This window comes from Lethenteron reissneri, chromosome 35, assembly GCF_015708825.2.
Source record: "Lethenteron reissneri isolate LAM-NWPU_2019-01 chromosome 35, ASM1570882v1, whole genome shotgun sequence".
NCBI classification, from domain to species: Eukaryota; Metazoa; Chordata; class Hyperoartia; order Petromyzontiformes; family Petromyzontidae; genus Lethenteron; species Lethenteron reissneri.
Window position 1 is genome coordinate 9,389,516 of NC_083813.1, and position 26,406 is coordinate 9,415,921.

At 42.2% G+C, this 26,406-nt stretch overlaps 1 protein-coding gene across 1 annotated transcript in view; it reads right to left on the reverse strand.

The window, feature by feature from the left end:
* LOC133350905 (teneurin-3-like) overlaps window positions 1–26,406 on the reverse strand; it is a 490,302-nt gene that overhangs the window by 222,655 nt on the left and 241,241 nt on the right. Inside the window, 1 exon segment of the mRNA XM_061565743.1 lies at window positions 2,288–2,708. Within this exon segment, the coding sequence (XP_061421727.1) occupies window positions 2,288–2,708 (421 nt within the window).

Here is a 26,406-nt window from a genome sequence, read left to right on the forward strand (position 1 = left end):
GCTATCTACTGTACCATATCTTATCGCGGTTAATCCTTTCGCTGCTCCGCCGTATACATTTTCGCTTGTAATATTATTATTATATCTGGCTGCATGAAGGAAAAAAAGAGACAAATCAATCTGCAAGGTCACTTTGCATGGGGATCAAAGTGGCAGACTTGAGCAAGGCGACTTCAGCTGCCAAGTTGAGACTTTAGAATAGAGAGCGAGCAAAAGGCAAAGAGCCTTGCCTTGCCATCATATGGATGTCCTTCTCGTGTCTGGCTGAGTGTGGGTGCCAAAAAAAGGGTTAATGTGTCTCCGTGCATTCAAGGAGGCTCAACAGATTGCCCTAAGCATTCACTTCCAGCTATGCCTGATATCAAGCAGGGAATGTGGTTGTGGCAAATAATTGAACAGTTTGGAAAGGAATACTTCAACCTTTCAGAAAAAAATTCTAGGTCAGTGATTTAATTTTGTACCTATATATACCCCCACACACGTAGTAGATATACCGCGTGTTTTGTATTAAATGCAATCCTATAAAATGTCACTTGCAGTATAATATGTCCACAGAATATATCACCATTGGTGATGTGACTGCAATTTTATCATGTATTGCCGTGATTGGTAAAGGAAGAGACTCTCGAAAATAGATGCATGTTATAGGCACGTATAGCTTTATAAAGGCTCTTGTGTGCAAGAAATGACAATTTCTGGTGATTTATTTTGCCCATATATCACTTGAATTAGTCACACAAGGGCTGGTGAAAATATATTGAGAACCGAATAATTCCAGTTTACACACAATCACTTCTTATTTTTGAACGCGCTAACTATTTGGAAATGAGAACTTTAAAGGGATACGTAAACCACGTGACCACAGCGTGATCCTAATTCGACGTTTTAACGTCTGCAGCATCTTGTTCTTAAAAGTTTTGTGACCGCTTTTTATCCACATTAATTCCTCGCGCACATGAAGGCACAAGTGAAGAGGCCTGTGGAAAGGATCGAAGCAGATGTCCTCAAACACACGGCTCTCAGGATGCATAAAGTTGAGTGCCCTGCAAAATACGCTCGCGAGGAAGCACACTGCTGGATGTAAACATGAAAGAAAAAATAAACACGCGCAAAAAGAACATTCTTCATCCAACAACAAAAAAAGGATTTGCATTCTCCCGTAGTTTCACAGTCGGGTGGCGATGGTGCCATGTGTATTGCCGATTGAGTGATGTGCGTGTCTTTTTTTAGAATTTGCCAAATGAGGATTATAATGCCAGCGCACAACGGCCCAGTCACATGGAATGACATCAGTCGATCTTAAATGTCCACTGTGAACAAACAGCCAACGCGCTTGAACTGGATGTGTTCACAGACTAGGCAGTCCTGGGTGGGGCAAGGAAATAATTCTCAGTGGCAATATTTTCAAATTTATTTGATTATCCATAATACAGGGGTATTTTTGGGTTAGATCACGTAAATTTAAATGTGTCGTTAAACCCGCCACCACCTGACACAGCCAATTAGTAAGGTTTGTCACGTAAACAGAACGTGCCAATTCGTCACTAGTACAGCAAACCGGTGTGTTGGAGAGCAAATCCACAACATTTACAATCTGAGTACGACGTTTCGTCAGTAATTACAACCGGTATCATCAGGCAGCAGCCAAATTTGTTCATATCATTAAATCGATATGTCCACTTTTTGGTACAACATGTGACGATGGTAGCAGCAAAAATGTAACTTGCTTCACAGCTCACAAGTGACATAAGCATCACAACAGGTAGTGACCTAACTCCTAGTCCTCCTCTGCCAATATTGGGTTGTTTCCAACAATTTTGATGCGTGCCATATTCACAGCGGAAGTTCTTCTCACGGATAATGAAACCTCCTCTCTGCCACAAGTGGTGATGATACATCGGCAAAATGTATAAAAGAAATGGGATTTCGACTGCGCAAGTTTTGGCAGTAGTCCCGAATGGCTCTCTGATGTGTTTTCCGAGCATACTGCATGTGGCTTGGCGCGAGGTTCAACATTGCACTCGATGTGCTGGGAGCTCTCGGCAGGTTAAGCGAACTGTCAGACATCATCATCATCATCGCTTCTCATGCTGGGAAATTTCTTCAGGAACTTCTTTAGCATCGAAAGCTCCCAGCACGGAGAGCAAAAACTTCGGGCGTTAACGCCGAAAACCCAGCACAACCCAAAAAAACCCACACCGGATAGAGCGAAATTGAATTTATAAAAAAAAGTTTTTTTTTTAAATCAAAAAAAGAGTTCAAAAGAGAGGCAGCAAAAGGTCCGCACCTGCTGTCGAGAGGGATGCTCACGAGCTCCCAGCTCTCCCGCAGGTGCAGAGGCTCGGGCGCTCGGAAGGGCTGCACGGACACCTGCCGGGATCCGCGTCGCTCGCGCAGGGAGCTGCGTGCGCCAAGCGAGTTGTGGTGCGTGGGGGCAACGGAGGAGGCTTGCTGCTGCTGCTGCTCCAGCTGCCCCGACGCGCGACGGCCGTGCTGCTGCTGCTGTTGCTGCTGCTGGAGCCCCGGCGCCTTGTGGTGCTTGCTGGTGGCGGCGTGGGGCGCGTGCAAGGACTGCTGGGGGCTGGAGGTGTGCGGCAGGTGCTGGCTGGGCGCGTGGACGAGCTTGTGTTGAGCGCGCTCGTTGGGGTGCGGTGGCAGCGGCGGACGCATCGTGGACGGCTGCTGGTGGCTGGATGGAGTCAACGGGTCTGAGAAGCGACAGGAGCAAGGGGATGGTGGGGACGGTTGTTTTCAAACGCGGGGCTCTTAATGTAACGGAGTTCATGTATATATATATTTTTAAAGCTCCCGCACGAAAGTATGTATTGAAAATTAGTGAGCTTCTAGATTTGAAGCTTTCGTGACTGCAAGGATTCATATTCTGAGGTTTTTTCGGTAAAGTCACGTAGGTAAAAAATTAAAATTAATAAAAGTAAAATAAAATATAAATAAAATAAAAATCACGACGTTTCGGAGGCAACACGAGCTTCCGTCTTCAGGTGGAACTTTTATTAATTTTAAGTTTATTTTTTTACATACGTGACTTTACCGAAAAAACCTAAGAATAAATTAGTGAGCTGACGCTAAAAGATTGTCAAAAATACTGTTTGTGTTCTACACCCAATACTTCGTGACAGCTCCAATCATAACTATAAAATTAGCCTTCACGACTCGCCAGCAAAGCGGCACGAAGAAAAAGTTCACATTATAGATGCTCATATAGAACTATACAAAGACAAGATCCCCCGTATAGACTTAATAGACTGTTGGGGCATGTGCTGTTTAAGGAGCACCTATGAAGGCCGACATGGCACATGAGGGGGTAGGTGGCCAACACCACGCCCGGCCGCCTTTGTCTCCCCAATGGCGATGTTTCTACACTGCGCCAGGTACTCATTTGAGGCTGAGTCGACCTAGGGGAGACCTATGACTGGTTCAGATAATCGTCTTGAACGGGAATAGAACTCGGGTTGCCAGGTTCGTAGCACAACACGCTAACTGCTATGCTACCGCTCCTCTCTAAGAACGCAACATACGTGACAGACAGCGATATAGTTTTATCGTGAGATACTTAAAAACTCACTTTAACTAAAGTGCTCTTGTTTTAACCTCATCTATACGTTTTACTTGAATGACAAAAACCCAGTTTCGTTTTAGGAGTTATTCAATTGAATAAAAAATGGTGTGTGCACCGTTTGTAACTGACTGTCCTATATACATACTGCACGTGTAGAGAGAGAGTCTCTTATTTGTATTCCGAATGTGATATCAGGACCACTTTAAACCTATAAATACGGAATCACAAAACAAACAAAATGCTTGGGCCTAGTGTTAGTCCACTGCCTAAGGCATACATTTATGAAAGTAAAATAGGCCTCACTTTAAAGGTGCTTGCCTCAAAGGCTGGTTTTCAAAACACTAAGACTACTTTGTAAATATGGACCAATTGATCTTCAGAGGAAAATTAAAATAGCAAAACATTTCAAATACCTTAAGTGTCACCAATCTATGTTTTGTGCGGCTATTATTTTTTGTTGAGAAATAATATAATTCAATTGCTGTCACAGAATTCCAAGCGCGTCTTTTAATTTCCCCGGGAGCCGAATTCATTAAATTGTTTTGTTTAAAATTCATAAACCAGCTGGAAGGATTCTCTGGAAGGCATGTATATAACTTCAAATACACAAACAAAAATCTAAATTCAGGCAGAAGTCACCACAAAATTTGAATATCCCATGCATATCATCGTTTTGTTTTAATGCTGCTGTATGTCCAATGTTTTATTTTTTACAAAATTAGACATTGTATACGTAGGCTTTGTTTTGGGTTAGATCGTTGTGCAGGTACAATGTTCACCACCCAACAGAGCCAATCAAAGCCAGTTGTCATCGGTGTAAATATGCCCATTGATTGTGGGGTTTTTCAGCAATACCGGAGGAATGTTGAAAAGCCAGCTGAATCTTAGACATTGTTGTCCTTTAAATGGAGATTACAGCCAGCATCATCAGGTGTGAAAAAAGCTCAACTGTCATGTGGGAGCTGAGAAATCAAATGAATTTGCCCATGTGACAACTTGATCTGATTTGTTCTGTAAGGTGGTGAAGGGGTTATCAAAAATAGATTACATTAGACCTACACAATTTAACCCAAAATAAACTAATTATGAATAAAAATTGCAAATATGCATTCCATATAAACCATGCTTGCACTCCTGTAATGAAAATACAGATAGACGTACCATTTCAGAAGCAATGGGGAAATTTACTATCAAATAACAAAGCAAATGGATCTCAGATTGACCAGCATTGACGTGACGATTGTGATTAATTGTCCATCAATGCTCATTACTGTTACTGAAAAATCCCTCTGCACATGCCCACAGAAGCAATTTTTATTAATCTTGTTTATAATTTATTACTCTGCCTGAGCCGTCGCGTACAGGAAGGATGCTTCACAACCTTCACCAATATTAGACTACCTGCCACTTGTCACTTGATAGAATATTTTCCTCCGCGCAGCAATTTACATGTTAAAATTTTTTTTTAAAGTAGGATCTTCACAACATGCACGTTTTTACTTCAAAATAGTCAACATAATTAAATAGATTCAATTGTATTCCTCGTCGGTAAACACTGTTTAGCATTTGCAAACTCAAATCGGTGCGTCGAGAAGGCAGGGCATCAATGCCTTCGCTGAGAACAAAGCTCCATTTTTAGCATCATATTTCTTTTAAAAATTGGCCTTTACCAAACAGTCATCCATCAACGCGACAGCGCTCGAGATCAGGTGCAGGTAGAGGTTAGATTAGGCTGCATAATGTGCGTAATACAAACGGGCCGCCGCACATTTATATCCAAAATGAACCACTTTGCGGAGTACACGGCAATAACACAAGTTAGAGATGGAAACTGAAATTGCTACTGATGGGGGGAGATTTTTTTTTTTTTCGCACACACTTTGTATCAATTAAATAAAAAAAAATTCACGCTTCTCATATCCTGCTCTTGACCAGAAACGTACATAGTCATATCAATATAAAATTGCATACAGCATCAACCACACTGGCTTGAACACCGCAAGCCAGCCCAGACACTGTGTGTGTGGCAGAGGTCGCAAACGGGTTTTGATTCCTTACCCGTACCCAGCCGGGTACGGGTACCCGTTCCCTACCCGTACCCTACCCGAAATGAGTGACAAACGGTTACTCACCAGTGACTCACGGCCTACCCGTACCCATACCCGGCCGCACCAGGGTCGCAAACGGGTACCCGTACCCGGCCGAGTACGGGTAGCCGGGTATAGGGTAGGGTACGGGTATCGGGTACCCGGTTGCGACCTCTGGTGTGTGGCAGATATGATAACTTCAGCTTGAAAGCCTATGCTTTTCTTGCCACCACAAAGAGTTTATTGCAACTCCTATTTAACTGCATGGACAATGCGCGTTACCTAAGTGTGGAATGCTGGACACTTTCTGCAAACCAATGAATAACAAGTAAACCCGTAAAAACAAAGTTTTTCACTATAAATCCTTTATATGCGTGGCGGCTAGAGTCCTCTCGTCCTCTGGCTTGAGATGGCTGCCACCTATGGGTCAGATGATTGCATGTCACCATTAAGCAATTGGTAAAATTTTATTTGTTTCCCCTAAACAGTGTAAAATTTTGGAATTTTTTTCACGAAAATTAATTGTCTCGCACAACGAGTCTGTGTGCAAAATGTCAGCTCGATTGGATCACGGGAAGTGGGTTAAAAAACGAGCGAAAGATTTGCACGGTCCTAAGCAAGCAAGCGAACTTAATAGAAAGGATTTAAAAAAAACAATGTGTGAGCTGATGACAAGCGTCGCATTCATACACTGCTCTTAGAGGTCGAATGCAACAACAATGTTAGCGAGGCTACAAGTGAAAGCAGAGCTGGAGAAGGAGTCAATTAAATATGAGTGATGGCCGCTAACACCCACACCTGACGGCTGAAATTGAAATCCATTTCTGATGAGACAAGATAATGCACCTTGGTGTCTTTGTAATAATAATAATACAAATAATAACCATAAATTATGTCTCTTTGTCGATCCACTGCTAGATGAAGGCCTCTCTAAGCTGTGTCGGGCAGGGGGGTTGTTTGATCATACTTCACCCTGCTGGTAAGTGTGGGTGGGTGAAAGGGGTGCCCAGGTCCATTTCAGATATCGCTTGCCAAATGTGGTTATCTGTGGCCAAGAGTCAAACTCAGGGTGCCGGGTTCACAAAGGAGTGCACTAACCACTGCTCGCTGCAATGCTTCCAGAGACCACAACTCAATTATGTGACCCGCATAAACGTTAGGTATTATTTTTAGGAAGGATAGTCAGCATAAGAATGTTTTTATCTTAATATATGCATTGTGTGAGCATGCACTGGGTTGATTAAACCTCGTAGAAATGTAGGGGATTTTCGATGTCCTTTTGCAAATAAAGTAATTAAAATTTAGTTTCCTTAAATATGAAGTATAAGGTAAATTCCTGTGATTAATGAAAAAAGAGACAAATAAAAAGTGGTACAATTGTTCAAAATGAGATACATATTTCATGTACGTACTATATATTCTGCACTAAAAAATAAAATGGCTGCGTATTGTGGAGGGAGTGTGTTCATATTACATAGCAATAAACAATTCAAGTTGGATGTATGTTAATACAGTATTCATACAACATCATTGCACACGCCTATTTCCATCTGAAGAAAATATGGACTTCAGTAAATTGTGATCTAAATAAATGTGAAAGTTTATTTTGCTAGTACAGACTCCTGGCAGATCAGCGCCATAGGCAAATGTGTGTAATGAAACCACTGAACCCCGTATCCCAAACAGAGTATAATTTTACAGATTTCTTGCCAAGCGTCAAATGGAAATAAAACATATGACAACAATAAGAGACTCAAAAGCTTTGGCTTGCTGGCCAAGCTTTTTTTAAACTGCGATGCTCTGTGCATGTATATATAAAAAAATGCTTAATTGAATATGGTTTCCAGACACAAAGAACAGACCATTATGGTCTCTTCAATACAACAGCAGGAGAGCAAGGCCCCGCATCTGTTTCCAAGCTACAAACAATATTACACATTCAGGTTCAGTCATCGATTTACAAACATCACTGAATGAAAAGTGATGGGTATTGGACAAAAGGCTTGCCGTCTTGTATTGCTGTAAAATTGTTTTTCCTTACAAACTCCGGCCCTCTGTCATGTCCAATGCTTTAATTGAAACACTTGCTCCCGTGAGAAATCGCGTGAGTAACATACGTGCACAATTAACATAATTGTATACAGTGTGCACAGACTATAAATATGCGTAATTTATTTCTCAATGAATTATTATTACAACTTCCACAGTAATGTGTTCATGCATTTAACATATATGCAAGCACGAAAAACGGCATTTATGTGAAACTTAGACTGCTTTCACACTTTTAACACGCCATCAACTCCAACGTTAAGCTCTATATTGCACTTACCATATTTTCCGGATTTTATAAGACACACCTTTTCCCACCTGAATTATAAAGTAAACGTTGGTTGTGCGTATTGCAATCCAGCAGGTGTGTGTGTGTGTGTTGCGGGAGCAGATTTATAGAACTTTATTTACACCGCGTACAAGTTTTTAACGCGTATGACTTTGAGGAGCGATTACAGTAATTCTCTTCTCCAAACACCAATTGTCTTCATCTTTACGTGGAACCCGGGCCTCGGAAACACATTAAAATAACCCATTGCATAAACACCAGTTATATAACGGCAGATACGATTGGATTACTTTCCTGGCTAACAAGGCGAGCCAAAGGGAGCATTTGGCAGGCAGAGCCTGCTGCCGCCACTGCCCACAGCAGAGTCCACGACACAATCTGAGAACGACATCGATACCGGGGCCGTTTGATGACTCACTGCTACCTCTTGCAGGCATTTATTTAAACTTGGCCACTATCACGGAGAATCGCCTCTTGGTAAAGGTGCTCCTTCAATCGAGGGAACAGATGGCAATCGATGAGATTATGGTCTGAACTACGTGGCGAAGAGGGGGGGTCGGTAGGTGAGGATTGTCTGAGCGTGCTCTGCAGGGTGGCCGTTGATGGATGGCCCCAATGAGGACGTGAGCTGTCGTGCACTTGCAATGCTTAATTTCTAGTTGGGGCGTGGGTGGGAGCAGGGCAACACGAGCAATAAAAATTAACCCGTAAAAACAAAGTTTTTCACTATAAATCCTTTATATTCGTGGCATGGGTTTTATTTTATTATTCATTTCTGTTTTTCTTGAGTAAGAGTATTCATTTTTATCACATTGGTATTTTAAATAAAATATGAACAAATTTTTTTTCCTAAAAAGTGGAAAATTTTGGAGAAAATTTTTTTCACGAAAATAAATTGTCACGCAACGAGTCTGTGTGCAAAATGTCAGCTCGATTGGATCACGGGAAGTGGGTTAAAACACGACCGAAAGATTTGCACGGTCGTAAGCGCGCAAGCAAGCAAGTGAACTTAATATAAAGGATTTTTAAAAAACGCGTGTCTCTGTGTATGTGGGGAGATGCCCTCCTCTTCGAGGGGTGCACCTGAAGTGTCCGTGGAAATTCAGGTGTGTGTCCTCGCAAAGCAAAACAAAATCGTACAATTAACAGCGAGGTGCAAGCCCTGCAATTGCTTGCTCACCCCACCGGCAAAGACTTTCAGTTGCAGGGAGTATACCCGTTCATAATACTGGGTGAAGGGAGGCAGGAGGGATTCCAGACCATTGGTACCATTGTTTCAACTGCCATGCCAGGATATCGAACTGGCAACCTCTGGATTTCAAGTCCAGTCTGATAACCGTTACACCACGACAGCATTCCAATAATGAACAATAATACATTTCTATTATTACAAAAGGCATTTGCAGATGCTATGTACAGCAACCGACACGACGCAGGAAACACAAAGGCACAAAAAGCCATTCGAACAAATGCCCAGGTCATGCCCTGCATGGTCAGAATAACGGCCTCATGGCCTAAGCGAGACGACAAAGAATGGCAATGAAGGCAAGGAGATAAAAGCGTGAATGGATGTTGAAAATTTAAATTAAATCAGGGCACACGTGTGTGTGTGTATATATATAAATATATAAATAATGTTTATCTCCTCTGCAATTGTGGGCATTGATCATAGCATAGTTGAGGGAATTATCCAGCATTACATTAAGACTTGATTATGATTTTGAAAAAAATAGATAAATGTTGTCCAATTTATATATGCAACACATTTTTAGGAAAGTTTCCACTGTTTTCCACACTGTGTTAATATTTTACCATGAAAATAGCTGTTTGTATATTTATACAGCGCCATTCCAGACTCAATTGTACAATTTTGTGCACAACTGGGAATTTTTGTTAAAGTTGTTGTCAAATGTGGTTCATAAAATAAAATACTTTTCAAAATGTGTTCCCATTATTTTTTGTTTGGGCTTTACTCTGGCACATGGAGCAATGTTTGGCTATTCTGTCCATAAGTTTGGGTACTATTTACCAAAAATCTGGCAGCCCTGGTGATCACTGTGCCAACACCCCACCTAAAAAGAAATTTAATAAATACTGAAAAAAATGGTGCATTTGGATGGTTTCACCCCTGTACATTATTTGGAATTGAGTCACTGTCAGTGCAATCTACTCATTACGCTTGCAGGCATCACATTTAGCTGAACTTTTAATAGTTGCAAATAAACTCGTACCACACATAAGTAATGCATACAACTGGCATAGATTATTGTAAAAATTATTTGATATCCATCACATGACATGATTGTGGGCAGATTTAAACACCAATAACCCCGGATGATAAATTGACACTCAAATAATGTGGTGGCATTAAGAAACATACTATATATTATGGCCTGAGAGGGATACATGTAATCTGTCCAATGGATTTTTTCGTAACGGCCCAAATGATGGGACCTGAAGAAAAAAATCCTTTAAGTCGATGTTGACAATAAGAGGTTGATAATTGTACAGGTCGACATAAAGCTACGCTGATGTGCTTATCCATTTAAGAAGTCCAATATCCTGAAATAAAAATAGCAGCCATCTGTATGAAGAACAAAATTCTAAATGTTTGAGCACCACTGGCATTGTCACCCACGCAATGTGTACAATGTAAACACTGAAATTGTTTCAATTGCAATAAATATGAATTCCGTTAAACACAGCATTAAAATGTAAATTGTATTTTACTCATTAGAATCTAAAGAGAAGAAAAAACAATTAGTGCGTCGGATAAATGGTGCACAAGCACCAATAATTGAAACTCAACACGCGTCAATAACACTGTCCTAAAAGGAAACAATTATATAATAGTTGACGTTTTTAACAATGGCTTATCTTCATAGCAGAGAGATCATCTAATCATAGTATGATCTCATATATTATTAAATATGTTTACATATATTGTTACCTCTTTCATGCCATTGTTATTGACACGTGTTGAGAAGAGAGATGGAATTTTATCAAAACACACACCTTTATTATATCTCAGCCAATTTTTATTGTCCAAAAAAAAATCTAAAATAATGTTATGAAGATTTGGCTGGGATTTCATAGACAGCCTCTTTTGCATATTTTGTGGTGGAAGATATAAAGCACGGAAACCTGTTATGAAATGTACATTTGGTTCACAAATGGAAAATGCTGATTTACATATATTTGTTTTGTACTGCTTTGTATAATTCACCACCTCATTTAACAGGAGACTAACTCTCAAATGGCAGATTTTTGTAAACAACATTTGTATGTAATGCCGCATTTCCCACTGGGTCTCAATTAATAAGCGGCAGGTAGAGAATTTAGGCGATTTTAATACAGCGCCTAGCAAACGTGGCTTACCCATCTCTCCTGGGTTAAGGGGCTTTCTTATTGAGGTGGGTGGTGGGAGGCTGAGCGGGTAGCCAGATGGTCATGGTAAATGTTATTCTTTTTTTTTGTGCGTAAAAATGTGGCGGCTTTTTATACCGCTTCTAGCAACTGGATATCGTGAGCCTCGTGCAACGTGCAAGTTGGAATGAGTGGCTGTCAAAAAAAATTGGTGTCCGAGATATTGCAAACGTGCACACCCGCTCACCAATGTACTTTCTGAATATAGAAATACCACGAATGTCAAGGAGCTTAGTTAAGGATAAAGTTAGGAGATCACACTTTTTTTTGGCCGAATAACCTTACGTCAGACCTGCGAGCCTCTTCCCACCATAACTCGTTCCCAAACGATATTCACACGTTTCCTTGTGCATCACGAGCATGAGACAGACACGTCTTTTTTTTCTTGACTCCCCCCCCCCCTCTCACATAGCCAGCCAAAGGTTCGATCGCCGCTGCTCTCAAAGTGGTAGCAACGGTGTTATTGTTTACGCGAGACGTAGCTCCGGTGAAAGTTTTGGCATCGGTGAAGTCGATCTCGCGAGATGGAGCCACCCGTTTCGAGGAACACGTATTCGGCATGCCCGCTCATATTAGCTGAGTTGAGAGAGTGCTGTGTTGCGGTGACTGATAATCAATTTGAATTGTGGAGTGTGGTTACCAGGCTGGAGGAAAGGCTGCTGAACACAGCAGTCCAATTTATGGGCGGTAAAATACAATCACCGAGCTGAATTCCATTACTGAATGTGCATCACCAAGATTTTGTTTTTAAAGGCTTAAAACCTGGCTGCATTCTCAAAAAGTGCTGCGTTTTCTACTGGAAACAAATACTTAATTAAAAAAGTCAGCCAAGTTGTTTAAAGGCACTTGGAACATATTGGATGACCAAGGTAGTGCGAGGTTTTAATTGGCCTTAAAGCAGGACTTCTCAAGCTTTTACAAGAAGGAAATCACTTGACTCAATCTATTTACGTTTGTTCTGTGACCGTATTTGTAAAGAGGATATTTTTTGATGCAGGATGTTAACTAAATAACACGTCACGTGAACTATGTACTTGCTCTTTACAATATTAACCCTTTCCCATTCCGAGACGTCTGCAAGTTGGAGGGTGGGGGTCCCGTTACACTGCCGAATCTCGGAACGTGCAAGCGGTTAGCGTTCATTTTATTAAGAGAGGCATAGCACCGCTGTTTTTAAAAGACATTGTACTCAGCGCAGAGAACTGTAGTGATACGACCGCACTCTACGATAGCCGCCGTTATATCTACTTTTGGATGAAGGCTTCCCAATGTTGCCACCATTTCCCAAGATGCATACAATGCCACAATTCATCTCACGTCTGCACGAGACAATTGTATTGCTCCATCTCAAAAGTGGCTGTCCTCTCAGGCATGTTCACTCCTTGAACTGCTATTCCATCACCATTCACATCACATTCGGCGTTCACAAGCCCACTTACGTTCATGAACAGTCAATATGATTATATCTAATTAAACCAAACGTGTTTTTTTTTTATTTCACCAGGTAAGGCCCATGGAGCTATTTAGCTCTTTTTCAGAAGTGACCTGACCACAAATGATAGCTCAAATAAGTGGCTTATCATGTCTAAATGTTACAGCAACCAAATACTCTGAACGCATGTTTCTAAATGTGGAGGGAAAACCCGGAGGACCCAAAGAATAAAGCACGTGACCACGGGGGAGAACACGCAAACTCCAAATATACAGCAGGCGTCAGGGTTGGGCTCGAACCCATGACCTATTTTATAGCAGGTGAGGTAGTTAACATATTTCCACCCCAGCGCCCTGGACATTTCCATCTGTCAGCCCTTACCAAAGTATTGCTCCCCAGTTTTTACCATCAAACAAATATTATCTCTTTGGGCTCGCAAAATGTGCATGCATAATGTACGTTGAATCATTAATCCCCCCCCCCCCCCCCACACTTTGCGCAAGAGCGCAGAAGTGTGGTCACCACATCTACGCCTCTATATAAGGAACGAAGCAGGTGGACTTCTCCACAAATCTGGCTGTCGCCTGATGAAGCTAGTTGTAATTACTGGCGAAACGTCGTACTCAGATTGTAAATGTTGTGGCTTGGCTCTCCAACACACCGGTGTGCTGTACTAGTGACGAATTGGCACGTTCTGTTTACGTAACAACCCTTACTAGTTGGCTGTGTTGGGTGGTGGCGGGTTTTAACGACACATTTATAGATTTACGCGATCTAACCCAACAAAAACCTCATTGTTTTGTTGACTTGTTGTAGGTTGCTGTCTTTTTTTCTCTTGTATATCTAGAACCTAGGTCGGCAGCTTTTTTGTATTATATTAAAGCCTCCGTTCATTCCCTCTCAGCTTAAATTCCATTGGTTGCTGTAATGACAATGATCAAAAGATTTTAAATACAAATGTTTACGTATATTTGTTCTTGCAGGCAGTGCAAGGCACTTTCTGCTGCGAAACTTGTATTTATTTATTTACAAAAACACATGCCAATTGCGGTGCAATTATGCAGTCAAAAGAGTGAAGTATTTTACCTTGAGGAATTGCTGCAACATGGCCACAACGTTGGATAAATCTCAAGTGACACCGCAGCCATTTACATCATATCCATCAAGGGGCTTTCTTAACCACCATCCCCTCTTAAGCTATGGAGACAAATAAGTGGGCTCCTTAGTGCATTTCTGCCGCGACCACCAATAACACTCACTGAAAACGAGAACCTGATTAATAATGCATACATTTGTCAGCTGATGGTTCTAAATCCAGCATCTCGGTAATGCTGACGAACCCATTGCTGTGGTACTTGCCAGTCCTGTTAGCTACCTTAACCGCGTCCCCCCAAATTCCAATTTCTATTCCAAACATAATTTAATACCGAACGAATCCGCTTGCAACTCACACGTTTGATTCGCGCGCGATGTTCAATTAATAAGTACAGTATTGTGCCCCAGGCGCAGCTTGCAATTGTTTTTGCATGCTATCCTCACCGCGAGGGTCATCATACATTCTCCTAAATTCGTGAAATCCATTCTGGTCCATGCCCTGTGGAAGAGGACCGTGTCACTAGACTGGACACGCACCCCGCACAATGACCGCATCATCACGCTGGGTTGAGTGACACACGTGCGTACGTGACCAGCCCGGCACAACAAGGCACACTTTCGATTTAAAGCTTTCGTGACTGCAGGGATTCATCTTCTTGGTTCTTTCGGTAAAGTCACGTAGAAGGGAAGTAATAAAATAATAAAAATAAAACATAATAAAATAATATGCTAAATTCCTCTTGATATGCAAATTATTTTGTCAAGGTGCTCTTCTTCCCACCTCATCCCCCAGCTTAAATATACGCTTCATGCTTGGTGGTGTTTCATTCTTCACCTGAGGACGGCTGCTTGCGTTGTGGCCGAAACGTCGTGAGAATTGTTTTATTATGTTTTATTTTTATTATTTTATTACTTCCCTTCTACGTGACTTTACCGAAAGAACCAAGAAGAAGAAAAAAAAGGCACACGTCAAAACGTGGTATCTCTCCAGGACTCCAACAACACTAATATATACGACTTTAATCAGTTTCGTTTAATGTGAATTATAGAGCATTACACAGGTTAATGGCATCATTTAAACAGTTAAGAAAAGTAAGTGGAGCTTTGGCAGGCCCCGTCACTTGACGCGATGGTGGCAGATGGTCCAGAATAATAATGATGTGGCGTCAAGTAATGGAATGCGTCCGAGAGGACGTCCGATGAGGAGATGGAGCAATAAAATCAGTTCGAGTGCAGGCTCCTGGTGGATCATACTATCGCATGACCATTTCCCGTAAATCCAATTAGCACAGTTGACTACGTACGGTGTGAAATAAGTTTAACATACATACATAGGGATAGTGGCTGCTCGGGCAGGCCTACATCTCGCAGTGGATTGACCAAGACTGATGATGATTTGTATATATAAATTATTTACAGCTATTTAGATATAATACTAATACCTTCATTTCAACATACTGTACGACTGCAGCCTTGTAACATACATACATACATGTAAACAAGAAAGTTAAAATCAATACGTTAATTTGTTTTAAGTTTTGAGAAAAAATGCAGCATCACAAGACAAATTGTAGTCGCAATTTTCTTTGCGTCCTAAAACAAAGTATTGACCCATATTTTGTATTATAGTTTGCCATCGATGCTCTTTGGTATTGATGGAAGTAATCCATGCAACTATAATTTGATTGTTGTAGGCGCCAACAAATCACATTCTGCGCTGAATGGCAAGCGTGTTGGCGCTAAGCAATCTGCAGAAGCATTAAACCAAGCATCTTTGGTTGTTTACAAGTTGACGATAACGACGATGCGTGTCGTGCAGTAATTGCAATGTTAAATTATTTTCATGGCAAAACTACTTTATTCCACGGAATTTCATTTCAGTAACGTTGCTTAACTCCCATTTGAAAATAACTGACAGACCAATTCTCATGCACAACTGGCAGTGCTCAGCAAAAAGTGCAGACTATGAATGTGCATATGTACGGTAAACTTCTTTCACACCGTACAGAGCCAACCGTGCTAATCCGAGGTGTTCTATGAATGTAAATTAATTCGGGAATTCATTCATATTTAATCACATAATACTGTGCCTTGACTATATTCAGCAAGAACCATGACTATGATTTAGGATGTCTTGTCCCTTGTGAGGGCAGCTGGGGTATTATTAAGCATACTTGACCACATGATGGTCAGATTTTCTCTTTTAAACACATGTTGGCGGAGAAATAAATGAATGTGGAACGATGCCTTCATCATCTGTTAAAAAATCATCATCATCGTCGTCAGCCATGATCAATCCACTGCTGGATGACAGCCTTTCTAAATCACCACTATTTCCAACGTCTCGCAATGCAACAAAACACCCATTTTACATTTGCAATACGCGTGACAAAGATCACAGACAACCACATAATAGACAATGTAGAGGCCAACCAGTCACATGAACAAGCTAGATTTAGGAGAGGTTTTTTTCCCTCCACCATTGACCACAAACTCCCAATAAAATGCTACAGAGGACAAACGAATGCCTAATGTTTGTAGCCGATGAGAACAGACATTATACAGGTAGGAACCTCCTGGTTACACCAGCCCACAGGGGATTATTGTGTCCGTCCGTCCGTCATGGGGCTGGGTGGGGAGGGAGGGGCTTGTTGGGGAGGGGAGGGTGGGGCTGGGTGGGGAGGGGACGGTGGGGAGGGGCTGGGTGGGGAGGGTGGGGAGGGGCTGGGTGGGGAGGGTGTGGAGGGGCTAGGTGGGGAGGGTGGGGCTGGGTGGGGGGTGGGGCTGCGTGGGGAGGGGCTGGGTGGGGAGGGTGTGGAGGGGCTAGGTGGGGAGGGGTGGGGCTGGGTGGGTGGTGGTGGGGCTGGTCACCCCGTGGTGCCCTTATAAAACTCAAGGTTTAACCTACTCACGCCGGCTTGTGTCCGCCCTCACAGTCGGGCATATTTGCGGAATACACCACGCCGCCGTTGACCCTAGCCATTGACCGAGCAACCCAACGTTCCTACCAGGCCCTCACTAACCGAGGCCGAATCAAATATATATCGAGAGAATTTATCAAAACCATTTTTAAAGATGAGACAGTTACACTGAGATACATGTAGGAAGTAACAAATATATAAATCATTAGGAGGCACTCAGGAAAGGATATCCACTCTCACCAAACGTATTCAAATTGATGTTAGAGGATATTTTCATGAAACTGGATTGGATTGTTTAAGCCAAAGACGTTTATATTTAAACACCTAAAATTAGCTGACAACAATCATTCAACAAACAATGTCAATTAACTGGAGGAAATATATACTTCTAAAGATGTTAAAAAGCAGTTAAGTGTATATTTTTGGTTTCTAAGGCAATTTTTGTCCCGGCATTTAATTATTGAAGAACTCAACAAAGAATGCTGCAGAGTCGGGCTGCAGATAAATATCAGAATAAATAAATGAAAACGACATTAGATCTCTCCGAAACACGAATAAGAGTTGGATAGACATAACTAGAAGGTAGATCAGGATCAAAATAATCAAATAAATGAAACAAGAGAGAGTGGGTTGAAGTGTTTTTGCAAAATGACCTTAATGCCATATAGATAATGCAATATAAATTGGAAGTGTGGAGGTAATGAAACAAAAACTTTCGATTTAAAGCTTTCGTGACTGCAGGGATTCATCTTCTTGGTTCTTTCGGTAAAGTCGCGTAGAATGGAAATAATAAAATAATAAAAATAAAACACAATAAAATACAATTCTCACGACGTTTCGGCCACAATGCAAGTAGCCGTCCTCAGGTGGAGAACAGGTCTGTGAGAGTCATTCAGACTCTGTCTTCTCGACAGACCTGTTCTCCACCTGAGGACGGCTGCTTGCGTTGTGGCCGAAACGTCGTGAGAATTTTTTTTATTATGTTTCACTTTTTTATTTTATTATTTCCCTTCTACGTGACTTTACCGAAAGAACCACGAAGATGAAACAAAAACTGATGAGTAAATGCAGAGATCATAGACAGTTTCACGCTGGGAAATACACCGAGAGATAGAAGTAGGAACACGCGGTGGGAGAACAAATGCAATTCAGAGGCATCGCATTAAAGGTTAACAATAGGAAGTGGACTTAGAGCGAGAGACATTGCCAGTGGAAATTAAAGCCGTGCTTGGATGAGAATGGTGGTTGTATGGCAGCCATATGACGACCAATGTGGAGGTAGAGCGATAATGTGAGCTAGATTAGGGCATTGTAAAACCATGTGGGATCATGGTGACATAGGGAAGCATTCATCCAGCAGTGGATAGATCATGGATAGATCATGGCTATGGCGATGCTGATTGCTACACGCAAAGCTATACTACACACGCTTTTGTATGAACACAATTGGCACATGTATTTAAAAGGGTCCTTTTGGCATCAAAAACTTGGCACGTACCGATCTCTCAAATCGTCTCTTTTCAAAACTCACGCAATAATTTACAGAGTAATGCAACTTATAGGAGCACATGGAACACATTCCTGATTATATAACTTGTCCAATTCCAATTATCTTTAACACGTAGGCTTTCGCGACCAATATTGTTCATAATATAGGTTTTTGGGTCAGATGGCGTTATTTATAAATGTGTCGTAACCCTCCACCACCCGACACGGCCAAACAGTAAAAAATTTGTCACGTTTTTCGAAGGACAAAATAATTCACTTATTTAGCCCACCGGTGTGCTGTAGAGAGACTCAACAGCATTTAACAAAACAAAAATTGAGTACGACGTTTCGCTGATGATTACAATCAGCTCCATTGGGCAAAAATGGTGAAGCTCTCCTGTTGCTTCCTGTCTTCTTCTTCACTTTTGCACACAAGCATCGTGCACGAATGTGACGGACCCATTTCCGTGCGGGGCTCTGAAAACGGGAGCCTTCTGTGTGAGTGACACCATCGCCCACTTTGTCTCATCCTTATTGATGCGTGCAGCGCGAAAGCTGCAATTTGAAAAAAAAAAAATCTTACCGTGAATGCTGTAGTGACATGAGCACACACCAAGGCCGTGCGATACATTTTCAAGTAAGTGCATTGGAAGGGAAGTTACTCGCTGCAAGACACCCCGCGTGAGAGAGTGCGAAAGTAGGCGAGAGAGAGAGAGAGCTTGAGAGGCGGTGCAAACGTCTGTCGAGAGAAAAGCTTCGTGCTATCCTCGAACCACGAGACCTCGCTGGATGGCCAAACCAATTGCTGTGACAAATTCAATTGCAGCATGGCTATAATGAGGACGGAAGCTGATTCGATTTTGAAGATGGTCCAGAAACTAAATAATGAAATCATAACACTTTTAATTTTTGTGAAAAAAAAAATCTTAATCGGACGAAATTTAATTCTCACGTGTAGGTCAAGTGTGCACAGAAGAAAGGACCTCAGAACCAAGCAACGACGGTGTTACTGTGCGCTCTCTGTGGATTAAAGCAACCCATAACCACACATCATCTAAACGCCTATTGAGGTGGAGTGATGTCACCGTGGTTAGTACTTTACACTATTAACTGGTTAATTTGAGTTGGAATCCCAGTCATGGCCAGAGGTCGCAAACGGGTTTTGATTCCTTACCCGTACCCGTACCCGGTCGCACCAGGGTCGTAAACGGGCACCCGTACCCGTACCCGGCCGTACCCGTACCCTACCCGTATCCTACCCTACCCGGCCGGGTACGGGTAGGGTACGGGTATCGGGTACCTGATTGCGACCTCTGGGATGAAGCCATGTTGCAGGCGCGGGTGAGTTGATTCTAGGAACTTGAATTGTGAGATGAGACAAGACGTTGGGAAATGAGTGACAAACAGTTACTCACCAGTGACTCACGGTCTACCCGTACCCGTACCCGTACCCGGGTAGGGTACGGGTATCGGGTACCCGTTTGCGACCTCTGGTCATGGCTAACATCAATGGCGAATCCTGCCACTTCCTGCCCCCCCTGCTCCCCCCCCCCCCCCCCCCCAGTTACCCCACTTCAGCAACCCTCATTGACCAGCATGGCAGAACACGGTCAAACAGCGCCATGACCAACACAGAATGGTAAGGCCTTCATCCACCGGTGATTTGACTAAGGGCTGTAAAATACGAAATACCCGCAAAGTAAATAAGTTTGCCGTTGTTTATATTTATTTCAAAGAAATGACCATAGAACAAAAAAACACATGCGCATATCAATGTGTTCAAACGGAGAAAACAAAATGCAATAAGGGAATATTGCCTGCTACGCCGGGTGGATCAGTTGCATGGACGCTCACAAAAATAAAACTCTAAAGTACACAAATAAGCATTGAGATACGCATTTCGGGGAATTACTCTGACAAGAGGGAAAGAGAAACGGAGGGACAGAAAGAGAAACACACACATCGAGGAGAGAAAAAAAACACAACTCAAAGGCACCATGTTGATGTCATGAACGTAAGTGGGACAGGGCACATCATGACAAGGAGAGATGATGGCTGATGGACAGGACTCAGGAGAGAATGACAACAAAAGCAGAGGACATACCCAAGAGGGTGACCACTGCAGGGAAGGAGTGGAGAAATGAGCTGAAGGTCAAGAACGAGGTGGATTACTGCATCGCAGGATGACGTGGCATTGGTCGTGACCTCAGGAGGCCTTCATCCAGCAGTGGATAGAGCACAACTGATGATCAGCAAGTTTGCAGACAATAACAAGGAATTGCTAAACTGGGATCAAATAAAGCTGTGTGGAGTGCAATTGAACCTTAAAATACTGTATTCCACCATATATCTTTACGTTGCCATGGTTACTAACATGACTTACAATAATAATGATAAAATCATGTTCTAACAAAAGGTAAAATCAGCGTGCAACTTATTTTTGCAGCACACACAAGGGGCCTGAGTCAAAGGATTATCAGAGCACTAATTTATCTCACGAAACACCCACATGGCACTTATATGCATATGAAAGAAGCTTCAAAGCAAACAAGTGCTGAGAATTTTCCGTGGCTTGGCTGCAATATCCTCCAATTTGCCTTTCTGATTTTTAATTAAATTTGCAATTATTTCAGAATACCCCCCCCCCCCCCACTTCATACAACATGCATATGTGCTAACGCACATAAAGAGATGTTTGAAAAAATGTTCAGAATGCATAAGCATCATATTTTTGCTGTTATTAACACACACACATCCGCTCGAGCATGACGTTGCATAGATATATTGCCTGGGGGGGGGGGGGGGTAGTCCACGAATGATCCATTCATTAACGTTTAGTGGAGAATAGCTAGCTTCATTGAGCTGTGATAATATCCCTCTAATTGTTTAAAAAATAAAATAACAGCTCACGAAAGATTTGTAAACTTTCATCGGTATAATTATTGGGTTTTATAATTCACAGTTATGAATTACTTCCAAGCTGCTAATGCTGTCTTTACGCACTTCAAAGTTACAGGCATTTTTAGGATGCAAAGATTTAAACGCATCTAATTGCTAAAATACAATTCTGTGAGCTTCCTCCTGTGCCCATCTGTGAGAATAAAACCAATTACTGCCAAATGTCATTAAGCAGGACGTGTGCAGTAGGATTAGCTAGGCTTTCCCACAATGAGGAATTTCTCATTTTGGGACTTTATCTCTTTGATGGGGTTGGATCGTTCGGCTATTACGCCAGCAAACACAAAATCTCACTCTCATAAAGTGTTTGTGTGTCGTGCCGTTTGTTTGATTTCGCTCCACAAACAATCACACACAGGCACCCATTTGATGCCTCCACCACCACCACCACCACCACAAAAGTAAAGTCAACTCTCTGTACCTTGCTCTGGTCAAGCAGCCTTGTAGATTTAATTGGAACTTTTTCAGTCGGTGAGACTGGAGGTCAAACATGAAGCGACCTCTTTCTGAAGCTACCTTTCGACAAATCAACCATGTACTCTGACCTCCTTTGTCAAGATGTAATAAAAAGTAAATGTCTTTGCCATGGATGATTGGAGAATTATTTATCCTAAATAATGAACCGTTTAGCGAATAGCTTTGTTCCCATTGTTATTACACAATCATGCCGTGAAATGTTGTAATTTGACTAATAATAGCTTCCTGTAAACACAAGGATTATCTCAATCCAACATACACTGAGCTGGGCTCAGGGCAGGCAACAATGACTTATGCATTCAATATCGTTACACACTTATCTTATTCATCAACTCGCTTAAAAAAAAAGTGTATCTAGTGCATGCAATGCCTTGAGTTCGCACAGGACTGATGATCGCATTATTGACCCATCTATCCTGGTAGACTGGCAATTCACTCTCACTGTTGGGGGTCGAATTTTGCATCAAAAGAGCAGACGAACTTTCCAGATAGAGTGCCGAGCAGATGGTTAGCATATCACCACTCGGCGAGGCATCAATCTCTCCAGTCTACAGAGCAGGGATGAGATCATCATACCGCTGGGCAATCGTAAAATAATTGGGTCACCTCTTTGCAGAGGGCTGGAGAACCCAAATGTGAAATCGTCAGTATTTTAGCTAGCACACGTAATATGTTTACAATCATGTAATTTGCCAATTTGCACACTGTTATATTTGTTCCATAAGTCTTCAGTATAGCAATGTATTTGTGAAATAATACTAGCGTTATGGAAAGCAATTCAACTTTATTTAAAAATCTTCTGGAACATAATTATAGCGAATGAAGTTATATTATAATTCATTCTGCCACAATAATTAAGTAATTAAAGCGGACCATCAAATACATTTTTTTAAACTATAAATGAGGTATAATTAACCTTACTTGAAAAAATACTCGAAATTTCTCCTGGAGTTATTCTTAATGTGGGGTGGCACCGTGGCACAGCAGTTCATGCTTTTGAAGCCGGCAGTCTGAGTTCAATTCGCGGCCATGGCTACAATCAGTTGTGAGTGACATCTCAATCAGTGCTGGGTGGCCCCTCTTCACCAAGCCACACTCACTGGTGGGATGAAATATGGTCAAACAGCCCACGTGACGTGTAGAACATGGATAGAAGCCTTATTTCATCATTGGCTTGACAAAGTGCCGTGAAATAATAATAATAATAATCATATGTTTAACATCTTTTTGGCTGTGTTACAATTTAACATTACAGAAACAATGTCAAACTATTGTTGTATAAAAAAACATCGGTACCAAATTGCACCAACAGGTGAAGGGAAATTGGTAATGCATCCTGATCAACAAACGATGCTATGAGAGAGCAACTAATACCATTGTTACGTTAAATTACGTTAAAGTCTCGGCCACTGAAATGAATATTGTGTAAAGTACACAATCACCAGATAACATATTTGTATATATCTAAAAGAAAATCCATTTGACCGGCCACTAGTTCAGACTAAATCGATGAGAATTGATGTCATAAAAGCCACGCATTTTTTTTTTTGCATTTTAAAAGGTCTTGCTGATAAAATGTTGTGCACCAGACAAGGGCCTTCGTGGCAGGAGGTGGCTCAGGGATTGCACAGCAACCATGTCAGTGCACTGAGCCAGCAACACTGAGATAATGAGTTCAAGTGCTGGGTGGACACGCGCAAAACGGATGGCGCCTACTTGGTCTGGAATGGTTCTCACGTGCAGCGACATAGATTCTCAGATGATTAAAAAAATATATATATCACATTGTATTTACACTTCACAATGCACAACAGACAACGGCAGATGAATAGAAGATATTGTTTAGATCATCAAAAAGGCGAGGCCTTTGAAAAACTGGGTTTCAAACGTAACATCAATAACTGAGTAGCGTTATGCGGCGTAAAATGTGATTCCTGTGTTGCAGCCCCACCTGGATGAGGCCTTCTGAGTGGGTTTTTAAAAAAAATATTACAAAAAAAACCTTTTAAAGCATCCCAGAGTGGCAAAGCGTGATAGTTGTTAACTATGGTGCACATCGCATGACCGTCGCAGATTGACAGTCTCGGTTCCCGTTATTTTACTTGACATTTTTACGCACGGCAGACCCATAGGTAGCACGAAGCTTGTTGACCGAAGGCCGGGATCATGTCGCGCAATATTTTTTTATATCTACTTTCTTTCATTTCGGATGACGATATTGGCCGTGACACTGGCACGTGGTGGCTCGCCGCAGGCTCAAAGATGTAGCTGGCGTGAACGCGTCTCCATCTCAGCGAATCATCGCACGCGCGACCGCCGCGCGACCACTTCGACAGGGCATCGAACCGGGAGTGATCTCACTCGGAGGCTCGTGCGCGCGCAGTGACCCAGCCCGCCACCAAGATGTTACGGCGCCGTGGGTGATAAAAGTGTCCACTTGACGACTGGTGCAGGATTGACCATAAAGCATCCCGGGTGGGTGGGTAGGGGGGGGTCTCAGGATTCAAGGTGAATCGCAGCCATCACTCGTCATTAACCATAATAGATGGTGTCTTTTAATTGCTTGTTGTATACTGCAGATAATGTCACTCGTGGCCCTTAGCGCCCGGGCCAGTTTCTGGGTGGGGAGCAGGGTGGGGGGGGTGCATCCTGATCAACAGAGAGCTTATGTTCTAAGTGATTGCTCATCAATCTCACTGTCTGCTGTTTAATTACTCACGTGTGGAATCCCTGCGAGCTTCAGCTGACGTCCGCACATCAAAACGGTGCCATAAAAAGGGGGGCACTTCATATAAAACGCATTAAAAATGGCTAAATTATCGTCCTGATTAAGAGGGGGGGGAGGGGGGAGAAAAAAAGGCACAATGGTCGAAATGTTGTGAAAATGAGGCACTGAAAACGGGAATGGAGAACCTCATCGTCAGTTTATTTTGAAAGGCTGTCTTCGTGTAATCCTCGTGTGATAATATATTTCCAGGTGAAATATATTAAAAAGAAACGTTTCTTCTTCTTCTTCTTCTATATATATACTTATATTGAGTATTTACGAGTCCAAGGATGTTTTCGATGCCTCCTTCTCAACGCTCGTTTCGACTGCCCGAGATACAGAACATGAGTCAGAATTTCAAATTCTTCTCCTCGACTATTCAAACACGAGGCCCCACCACATTCCTTACCCGTGTGACCAAAACAAGTAGGACACTCTATCCCTAGATTTGAAGCTTTCGTGACTGCAAGGATTCATATTCTTAGGTTTTTTCGGTAAAGTCACGTAGGTAAAACATTAAAATTAATAAAAGTAAAATAAAATAAAAATCACGACGTTTCGGAGGCAACACAAGCTTCCGTCTTCAGGTGGAACCGTGACTTTACCGAAAAAACCTAAGAATATAAACTCTATCCCTTCAAAATAAAGATGACGCACTTCACAACACAAGCTATATGATTCACCTGCAATGTGAAGGTTGCTTTAGTTTTGCAGATGTAACATTGAGTGCACTATTTCTGATGTCAGTCCTTTACTTCCAGCCCTTACTGCTGCTGTCTCAAGCACCTCAGCAGGTGCAATACTGAATATCATCAAACATCATAATGAGGCAGCGTTATGCATTTCTGCTTGTGCTGTCAATACGAGTTTCTTCCAATCTTACACCGTCTCTCTGCCGTTGATTTTTGTTAGATCTCATATCTGTCTGATGTGTCTTTCCATCCCAGCCTAGGTGTTCACCTCTTTTGTTTTTGTCTTTATGTGTGTTGGTTCACATTGCATCAACTCTTGCGGTATACATCCTGAGTAGATTCTTCGTAGTCGTGATTTACTGAATATTGTGGCACGGCTTAATACACCACCGATTCAATTTTTACATTGCTTGGCTATCGCATTTGTCAGCTCGTCCTGATGCCTGTTTTGGAAATGTTTTCAAACTATAATAATAAGAAACCAATATATATTTTCGTGAAACAACGCATGAATGTTCACATGTTAAATGCACATATGTATGTGATAGCAGCTGAGCAGTGGGGAGCAGTAGTGGAGCGTTTAGCGCGCTACGCTATGAACCCAGCCACCCGAGTTCGATTTCCGCTCATGGCGAACACCAGTGACGATTATTTGAAATTGTCCTGGGCCTCCCCTAGGTCGACTCAGCCTCAAATGAGTACCTGGTGCGGTGTGTAAAACAACGCCACGAGGGAGACAAAGGCGGCCGGGCGTGGTGTTGGCCACCCACCCTCTCGTGAGACGTGTTGGCATTCATAGGTGCTTGCTAACAGCACTTATCCCAACTGTATGTTAAGGCTATATGGGGGATCTTTTTATTTGTCTTTGCAGTGTAGGAGCGGTGGCATAGTGGTTAGTGTATTGTGCTCAGAAACCGGTAACCCGTGTTTGATTCCCGCTCATGGCCAACACCAGTAACGATTATCTAAACCGTTGCTGGGCCTCCCTTAGGTCGACTCAGCCTCAAGTGAGTAACTGGTATGTATAAACATCACCACTGGTGAGACAAAGGTGGTCCCGGCGTGGTGCTGGCCACTCACCCCTCGTGTGCCGTGCTGGCATTCATAGCTGCTCGCTAACAGCACTTGCCCCAACAGTTTGTTAGAGG